Genomic DNA, 10722 nt, shown 5'->3' with positions numbered 1-10722 from the left:
AGGGTCTTCAGTTCGAGCCCCTGTCGTGCTCGAGCCCCTGCCAAGCAAGGGGATTGACTGAGCCTGTCATCCTTCCGAGGTTGGCAAAATGAGTACCATCTTACTGGGGTAATAAACCACTCGAGTATCCTGCGTCGGAGTGGTGACCCATCCTCGGAAGCCCTATGCACCTCACAGCATGAAAAGAATGTTGTATTATTTATCTGGAGAGCCAGGTTTGTGAGTACAGTGAGTATCTGGGGAAGACGAGCTTGTCAGTATCTCGTATCAGGGGAGACACGATTGTATGGATTTGGGGGAGACAAGCAAAGCTGTGAACTATCTGGTATTGGTGAAGACAGGCTTGTAAGTTGGCCACCGGCCATGGCTGCGGGATGCTTATTGCGAACGACGAATGTGGCTAAATAAAGGGAGACGAAAGGAAATGAGGAAGAGCAGAAGGGAATGGGTGGGAGGGAAAAGGAAGGCAAATTGAAAATAGCCGAAAACATCCCTCCGTCCCTGGTATAAACAATCTGGACGTTCTCTGGGGCACAGACGGAGCAGCCTGACTGATGGGAATATCGTCTTGTGTGATGGTCAGAGTGCGAGTTCCAAGGAGCGAACATGTGAGACGCATGTACGGCGCTGTCTGAAAGCAAGGTGTGCAAGGCGTTCACCCGCGGTTCAGATAGAGAGATAGAGAGAGAGAGAGAGAGAGAGAGAGAGAGAGAGAGAGAGAGAGAGAGAGAGAGAGAGAGAGAGAGAGAGAGAGAGAGAGAGAGAGAGAGAGAGAGAGAGAGAGAGAGAGACAGAGAGAGAGAGAGAGAGAGAGAGAGAGAGAGAGAGAGATAGATAGATAGATAGATAGATAGATAGATAGATAGATAGATAGATAGATAGATAGATAGATATATATAGAGATATATATAGATATGGAGAGATATATAGATATGGAGAGATAGAGAGAGAGATAGAGAGATAGAGAGATATAGAGAGATATAGAGAGATATAGAGAGATATAGAGAGATATAGAGAGATATAGAGAGACAGAGAGACAGAGAGACAGAGAGACAGAGAGACAGAGACAGAGAGAGAGAGACAGAGACACACAGACACACAGAGACACAGAGACAGAGACACACAGACACACAGAGACACAGAGACAGAGACACAGAGACAGAGACACACAGACACACAGAGACACAGAGACAGAGACACACAGACACACAGAGACAGAGACACACAGAGAGAGAGAGACAGAGACACACAGAGAGAGAGAGACAGAGACACACAGAGAGAGAGAGACAGAGAGACAGAGACACAGAAGCCGTGCCTGCCCGGTAGGCTGCTCACGTCCAGCCTTGCCTGACGTCAGGGGAACGTACGGGCTCGCGCCGTGACGCGCTCGCATAAAGGGCACGCGCCGGAGGCAGAGCGACCCCGCGGTTCCGGCACATCCTCCTGGCGGTGAGGACGCTCGAGAGTGGGCCGAGCGAGTCGGCGTGTGCAGAACATGTAGGTGACATGGCGCGGACGGCGGCAGCGCGTTTGCTGCTGCCGTTGCTGGTGGCGGCCGCTGTTGCGAGGCTTCCCGAGAGAAGTGTTCCACGAACCGGTGAGTGAGTGGAGAGTGTATCCTGTGGGGGGGGGGACACGGTCGTGCAGGGGAGGGCTCAGGGGTGAAAGGGTGATGGATCCCGAGGGGGAAATTGACGACGACCGAAGGGACATCTTAACGAGTTTAATTCAGGTCTTCCTTCGGCTCAACTTCAATCTCACCCCCTCTTGGCGAATAAACAATGATTGCGTAAAGAGCTATTCGTGCGTCGCACGTCACTGTGCAAGTCGGATGTGGCCTTTAAAAACATCGACATTAAAATAAATATTAAATAGCTCACGAACTCCCCTGTACATGGAAAAAAAACCTAAAGATTCTCACAGGATCACAGTAATCACGCTGTTATTATAACACCGGTGAAGAACTGGCTTGCGGTGAAAATGACGTCATAAAGGAATCGCTGCGGGGTACACTGATGCTGCGTCCCTATGGCAACCGAAGCGCGGAGCACCACCCACACTCGTCCATACATTTCTCGTTCCCACCCGTCCACTGCTGCTCATTAACGTGGCCCTGATTACCTGGTTCAGCGATTAATATTTAAACATTAAAATATTATTGTAGCGACTAATTAAAATGTAATCAAGATTTGTTTCAGATCCCTCATTGGGGTGAAACCTTCTGAGAGGGCGTGCAGCAGTACCGTGAAATGAAAATAAATATATCCCGATAAATAAAATTTGAACAATGAGAGTCGCAGGTATGAACACTCGGCTCTCAGCTGTCTAAACCTGTGTTTGAATCCCGTCCCAGCTATAAACTGTCATCCTGGTGTTTCACAGACAGCGTGATTCATCAATGTGTGTGTGTGTGTGTGTGTGTGTGTGTGTGTGTGTGTGTGTGTGTGTGTGTGTGTGTGTGTGTGTGTGTGTGTGTGTGTGTGTGTGTGTGTGTGTGTGTGTGTGTGTGTGTGTGTGTGTGTGTGTGTGCGTGCGTGCGTTGTCCCTCGGATGGACGTTAAACGAACGTCTCGTCTGCTGCTATCAGTTGGTGGATGTCATAGATCCCACGGTGTCCTTCACGAAGATTAGGCGGACACCACATGCCCACGATACCAAAGTTGATGTTTCTTCGACATTGTAACCTTAACCAGAGTACAAGACACGGAGCCTACTTGTGAAAGAGCAAAATGGACAAAACTTGCTAAATTGCATAATTAATGGCAAAAATGGCTCGTACATTGCTGAGCACGCGCCGTGCATGCTGAACCGTGATGACAGCGCGCTCAACCTGGTGATCAAGCACAGTGTTTGTGAGTCAGCAAGTCGAGGATACAATGCACCGGGATGGAGCCTGTTCCCAAGTCCCAATACTTTAACCGTCCGACCGGTCGTGTCCATGCAGGCCAATGCGCATACAGCCAGACAGTGAGGGAGATGTTTGTCCTCAAATACCCCCGATGATAATTCGTGTAATTTCTTCTTCTTCATCATCTTTTTTTCACGGGCCCATTATTTCCACATTCTTGTTGGGTCGGCCAGGCCGGGGCGGATGCGGGAGGGGCTAGCTGATCGCGCGTGTGCAGAGAGGAGTGAGAATTTTTTTCCCTCCGTCTGTCTGCCTGGCAATGAAATAAAATTGAAAATCATTCCAAGCAGGAAACTTACTGTTTTTAAGGACGTCATAAAGGACACAAACAACAGGCACAAAGAACTAATGTAACATGTTAAACAAGGTGGTGTAAAAGACGCTGTGTCAATGGCGGTCAATTTCCGAATTTTTTTTTTCCATGACATTCAAGAAATAATTTTTTTTTTTTTTCAATTTAATTATATACTTAAACGCTGTAGAATACAAATCGCTTTTTTGGCACTTTAAAAACCCTTGAGCTTAGCAGTACTTTGACAAAATAGTACGGTATTTTACGTCATCACAGCCAATCAAATTTTCCGCTCGCAGACCTCACCCATTTCCTTGTTTCTTAAGACTGCTTGGGGTAAAGTGTTTCATGATCTCTATAGATTTCTTAAAGGTTCTCCTTCTTTAACAGCCACAATTATTCCTTCGTTTTTGTGGTGTTTGCCGGGGGAATTTTTGGCTAAAGTCTTTCACGAACCAGCTGGCCAGGTCTGACGCTCGACTCGGGTGAGGGCAGGAATTTGTAATTTTTTCAGGGTGCCGGCGATAGCTCGCTTGCTCTTCTCAAAGGACATTGTGGGATCTTTATCGTCCACGAACTAATGTCGACAGACAGGATCCCATATTAACGTCCATCCGAGGCACGGCACGCATATTGATGAATCTCCCTGCTTGGGAAACACTGGGATGACAGTTTATAGCTCGATCTGGATTCAAATCCACGTGAGACAGCTGAGAGGCGAGTGTGTCGACATTACCTCAAAGACATCCTGCAATCCCTAACATTTCAACTTATTATGAGGGATTATTTTCATAAAGGTTGCTTCATGGTATTACCTTGGTTTGTGATGTTTGCCATATCAACAACACTGTCAATCTTCCCGCAAGATTTTGGAGGCTTCCACATTAATCAGGCCATCTGGCACAAGAATTGGAGCACGTGTGTGGGAATGATAAATAAGTAATTAGAAAATCCCCTGATGAATATTCCTCAAGCTCTGAAAGGTGAGTGGAATTTCTTGTTGCTTTCTTCTCATCTCAATACCGATGTGATTACCAACATATCTGCTTCAAAGCAGGACAACTAGCTTCCATCACTTGCAAACCTGCTTATGAATGGAGTCCTCTCTCCAACTGTCAATTTATTTACTCATTCACACCTTTGTTCACTAATATACTCATTTATAACTTACCTTGCAAGGCTCTCCAAAGAGCACACTATGCTAAGGTCGGAAAATGATATGCTGTGCTCCCTGAGAGCCCATCGGTTGGTTTGGGGGTGTGCAATTCCAAATCGTGGTATGAGCTGTGTCGTGCTTCCATTGATTACCCCGCGCGAGAAGTGCAAACCAAGGTGAAGCAATTACTTCATTCTGTCTGTCTGTCTGTATACACACATCGGTCTATCATCGAGGAACTACTTCATTTGAATTGAATGTTATATTTTGAACATTGTGAAACACAAATTGCAACATTAATCGGAACCCGAAACTGCAGTTTAGTAGTTTGGCTCTGAATTTAGCAAATTATATGGAATCTTGTCCCGTTCGCACAGTAAGATAAAAAGAAAAATTGTCTGTCTTCCTGTCTGGCAGTGAAACAAAATTGAAAATAATTCCAAACAGGAAACTTACTGTTTTTAGTGATGTCAAAAAGAACACAAACAACAGGCACAAATAACTCATGTAACGTGGTAAATGAAGGGGTGCAAAAGATGCTCCATCAATGGTGGTAAACTTGTGAAAAAAAATTCAGTCTACAGCCTTTAAAACTTTTACCTTATTTAAATTTAATTATAGACTTGGACACTGCATAACACAAATCGCCTGGTTGCCACTTTCAAAAACCTCCATTTTGCAGCATCTCGACCAATCAAGTTTTCTGCTTACACTCCCAAATCAGTGAAGGGACGTACCGAGATTCAGACAAAATTGCGGCACATAGGAAATGTAGATCATACTCAGAAACGCAAAGCAATCGTTGAAAAGACCCTTCGCATGTCCTTTTTCTCAAGACTGCATGGGGTAAGGTGTTCTGCATGCGACATGTGGCTGCGTCATTACTGCAAGCATGGATGTGCTGCTGATGAAATGACCCCTCGAGGTTATGGCAGGAATTTGAAATTTGGCCAGGATGCTGGTAATAACTTGCTTCTTCTTCATGAGGGACGCTGTGGGATCTTTAACATCCACCAACGAATGCAGGCAGATGGGAAACTCGTTTAACGTCCATCCGAGGGACACACACACATTGATGAGTCACCCTGCCTGTAAAACACCAGATGGCAGTTTATAGCTTGGTTGGGATTCAAACCCAGGCGAGAGAACTCAGAAGTGAGAGTGCAAACATCTGGGCCATCCAGCCAGCCCCTTGGTGCAATGTGGAAATGGATATACATTAAGTATGGTACACGAAATGAGGGGGACAATGCACATCTTTGACTAAAATGGGCGTGAAAACACCTACCCTCTAAAGAACAGTTCGAGAATAGACTCGAACCTTCCCCAACCTCTCCCCACTCGACTGACTGTACTATCGTCAGACCACAGTTTCTTTCATCAATGGTGGAAACGAGCCAGATTAGCCCTATACAACTTGCTCATATCTGCCTCAATGATCGAGTGCTGCACCGCGAAGCACCAATACATGTATATATATTTCAGTGATATATGGCCCATTGGTGGTGTTGTTCATTATAAATTAAATGCAGGAGTCATTGGTAGATATCAGTGTTCATAATTTCACAATGTATTACAATTCTGGTTATGGCATCTAAATTTCCTTACAAGTCCTCCCTTTATTGTGTTTGGCCCAGTGAAAAGTAGGCTTTTCTCAAAGCGTTCGCCATGCCGGTTGACGTCTTGGCAAGCTGGTGGGTTGAACCTTAAGCCCAAATGTAACGGGGGTGTTGTTGTGGTTGTTATTGTTTTCTCCATTTATTCCATCGCCATTCAAGATTATCAAATACTATTCTACCCAATCACCCGTCCCTTGACAGTATTCTTGCTTACGATCTTGTCACACCAGGTCTTCATGGTACACCTGCCAGTTAATAATACTGGAATTGTTACTGTAGTAATTTTTTTATTAATCAATACCAGTCAGTGCAAATTATCCATTGAGAGGAATAGTCTCAGACAAATCTATTCAAAGCAGTCCTGGGAGTCAATGAATGATTATACATCGACTGTGTTTACAAATCACAATGCAAACTGTGACTGTACTCTAACGTGCTCCATTTTCATGTTATAAAGATGGGGGGTTGACTTTCTCATCGTGCAATATTCACATTTTCTGCTCTTTCTTTACTATTACCATAATTATTTGCAATATCATATTATATTATATATATATATATATATATATATATATATATATATATATATATATATATATATATATATATAGATATACATACAATCCTGGGAGCCCTTGGAGTAAAATAGGCAAAAATATAATAACATGACCCCCTTGATGGCTCCCGTAGGGAGCGGGTGCTTCTAGTAATGTAAAATGTGACTTTAGGTCCCCAACACGCCCCCTCCCCTCCCTTCCACACACACACACACACACACACACACACACACACACACACACACACACACACACACACACACACACACACACACACACACACACACACACACACACACACTGTGGGACATGTTATAAATGGATTCACAGGAGGCTGAGATCACTTTATATAAATAAATAGGTTTTTCTAGACGAAGTTAGGAAGTCGACTGCACTGAATTTATATAGACTGCCTTTTTTCCGAAGAACGAACATTTCACGCGGCAATTTTTTTATTTTTTTTTTTATGTGTCAGGGTTCTACTGCTCTCGCAAGCAATCTCCACAAAGCATCATTCATTCATGACCCATGGGAAGAGCAATTGCAGATCACATTAACATACAAACCAACGAAGGATGGCTTTGCCCAACTTCATGAAACAATAATTTCGGGAATGTTCTGGATATGTACATGCGCATCTCCTCACTTTGTACACACACACACACACACACACACACACACACACACACACACACACACACACACACACACACACACACACACACACACACACATACACACACACCACTCGTGTTGCTTTTTCACAAGTCGGTTCCCCACAAATCTAATTATTTATTGAACAGTAACAGCTATTCTTAAAGCATCATTATCCCCACACATTTTTTTTTTAAAACGGGGGGTTAAAAAAAAAAAACGTTTTGACCCCCGCCTTGAATGGGGGGAGCGGTTGGGGGGATATTGTAATCAGCTCACTCTGTCTGTCCGTATGTCATGCTATCTTCTCCTAAATGGTTGTGCATAAATTCACCACACTTGGTAGTTATGATCACCACATTGCAACAAGGTGCGAGAGCAGTATAATTTTGGCTCTGCCTCCTGGAGAAGGGTCAAAAATGTCAAACACTAAAAAATGCAATTACAGGCACATTTTTATACATTGTTAATGAAACTTTGTAGATGCAATCAACGATGGGGGATGCATGAAATTTGTCGCGTTTTGGGGGATTTAACCTCCGGTTCATCCCCGAGGGGGTAGGGACTTCAGGTCATAGGGGTCAAAACTTTTAAATGCAACTTTCATGGATAGATGTCATCGTGAATGTGATCAAATATACAGCCATCATTAATTGGCAGTAAATCATCAATGAATCTAAAGATGTTTCCGCACCTTCTCACAGTTTTTAGTTGATTCCTGCTCAGGTTCTTGACCTAATCAGACTCGTACATGTGCAGGAACAAATTTGCTAAGAAAGGGGCCGGATCCGAACCCATGGGGTATCCCCACTATCTGGTGGAGAATCCTATTGCCAATTGTCAAGTAGCCATTGTTGATAAGAAATGGAAAAATTATTAAAGTTTATTTTTTTAAACTTCTGCACATGAACATAGACTTTCCTTTACAGAGTAATACGTGTGCTCTTTTTGAAAGACTGCAATGTACACTTTACTACTTTGGATAAATGTTTTGTCTATCACTTTGTCCAATGTGGCTTTGAATTAGTGGAATGTTTGTGTATAATGTGGAAAAAGAACAAGTTGTTCAACATTTAGTTTTATCCCTCTTGTTAATGTTGTGCATGCTATTGATTGCAGGTTTTATCCAGAAGTGTTCATCACCACAATATAACCTCATGATAGTTTTGCAAGCACGTGTAAATTAGTTCAAGTGCCCCTGCAATACTGCTTGACAATGGTTTCAATCAGTATGCTCTACTTATCATGAGGTACATAATCGTACTATATTTTATGGTCGGTCACATCCAGAATGGCTTCTATCTGTTGTCTCTTGATCATCCTCTCCAATTAATCAGTGAGCAATTTACAAAAACTTTCAATTGTGTCTTTTTTTTTACAGGTGTTGGCCTTGATTTTATGACTATTAATTAATCCACAAATCTTTGAATTGGGAAGATCGACCCAATCATTTATGATCTGTTGTAATGTTTCTATAACTGGACATCTATGTGCATAATTATGTGCACTGTATCTCTACAAATCTTTTCATAAAGTGTTAAAAAAACTTAGGCTATTAAGTTTTGTCTTCTGCTGTGAGTTTATGTGTGTGTGTGTGTGTGTGTGTATATATATATATATGTATATGTGTATATGTATATGTATATATATATATATATATATATATATATATGTATATGTGTATATGTATATGTATATATATATATATGTATATATGTATATATATATATATATATATATATGTATATGTGTATATGTATATGTATATATATATATATATGTATATGTGTATATGTATATGTATATATATATATATGTATATATATATATGTATATGTATATATATATATATATATATATATATATGTATATATATATATATATATATATATATATATATATATATATATATGTATATATATATATATATATATATATATATATATATATATATATATATATATATATATATATATATATATATATATGTATATATATGTATATATATATATATATATATATGTGTATGTATATATATATATATATATATATATATATATATATATATATATATATATATATATATATATATATAAAATACAGTGCCTATAGAAAGCCCACACCCCCTTTCAAATTTTTCACCTTTTGTTCCCTTTCGCCTGGAATTAAATTTCATGAAGTCAGACTTTGTCCACCTATATTTACACATTGTCACCCGCAACTTCCAAGTGAAAAACAAATTCTGCAAATGTCAGAAAATTAATTAGAAGTACAAAACTAGAATGCTTTGCTCAGATAAATGTCCACACCCTGAGTTAATACTTTGTGGAAGCACCTTTGACAGCAATTACAGCTGTGAGTTTGTTGATATGGGTCTCCACCAACTCTGCACACCTTGAATGGGAAATATTTGCCCATTCTTCTGCACAAAACTGTTCAAGTGTTGTTGTTCTGTTCAAAACTGTTCAAGTGTTGTTCAACTTATCAAGTTGCATGGGGAGCATTGATGGACAGCAATCTTCAAGTCATGCCACAGATTTTCGATTGGATTTAGTTTGGGGTTCTGACTGAGCCACTCAAGGACATTTATCTTTTTGTTCCTTAGCCACTCCAGTGTAGCTTTGGCTGTGTGCCTCAGGTCGTCATGCTGAAAGGTGAACTTCCGTCCAAATTTCAGCTTTCTTGCAGAGGGCAGCAGGTTTTCCTCTTGGATTTTTCCTTCTATCCTGATGAGTGCCCCAATCCATGCTGATGAGAAACATCTTCATAACAGCCATTCCTGTAACATCTCATCCATCCTTTCCACAGCCAATTGTGGCCCCCACAAGCCTTTATCAACTACCACCCACTCTTGTTCTATTACATTGGCCCCCAACACTTTCACCTCCTCAGCCCAACCACCATCCTCACGCTTACAAAATCCCCATTCCTCTACCTGCTGTTGCATTTTAGTATCCACACAAGAGCTCTCTGGATCTCATTTTCCTCATTTGTGGAGGAGGGGGGACTGGTGCTCGGATGGGGAAAGCTTTTACCCTATGCTCTTATCAACCAACTCCACCCCCGACTTGCTTCTTTCATCCCTACTACTTTCCCGCCGAAACACCATCTTGTGCACATCCGCCTTTTCCCGTGCACATTCAATCTCCTCAGAGAAAAATAGTTCCTTGACATTTCCAAGCGTTCTTTTCTCCCGACACCAATTAACTCTACAACTTGTACCTCAATCACGACAACCCCCTCTCCCTCGATGGTAGAGAGGTGATCATTTAAAGATTTAGATTCCCAATTATTTTTTATTTTTGAAGCTTTGGCTCGCTCCTACACCATCCGTCGTGGTTGGGGTTTGGGGGGGGGGAGGGTTTCAATAATCCCACTCTGACACCTGTTGTCATGTCCTAATGGATTCAATAATCCCACTCCTGATTAACAGTTGTGTTCATGGCAGTTAGGTTATATCCCACTCCTGACCTAGTTGTTGTGTTTGGTCAGGCTAACACCGACCTGGAAGGATAGCCAAACGGTTCTACTTGGAG

General features: G+C 41.8%; 1 protein-coding gene across 1 annotated transcript in view; it reads left to right on the top strand.

The window, feature by feature from the left end:
- Nucleotides 1-575: 575 nt before the first annotated feature.
- The window catches only part of LOC147030183 (receptor-type tyrosine-protein phosphatase N2-like), a 345865-nt gene continuing 335718 nt past the window's right edge, over nt 576-10722 (top strand). Inside the window, exons 1-2 of the mRNA XM_085872166.1 lie at nt 576-608; nt 1502-1597. Of these exons, the coding sequence (XP_085728292.1) occupies nt 576-608; nt 1502-1597 (129 nt within the window). The remainder of the gene's footprint in view (nt 609-1501; nt 1598-10722) is intronic.

This window comes from Eptatretus burgeri, chromosome 3 (assembly GCF_056783735.1).
Source record: "Eptatretus burgeri isolate ZD-2024b chromosome 3, Ebu_testis_v1, whole genome shotgun sequence".
Classification (NCBI taxonomy): Eukaryota; Metazoa; Chordata; class Myxini; order Myxiniformes; family Myxinidae; genus Eptatretus; species Eptatretus burgeri.
This window is presented reverse-complemented; position numbering and strand designations above follow the sequence as displayed.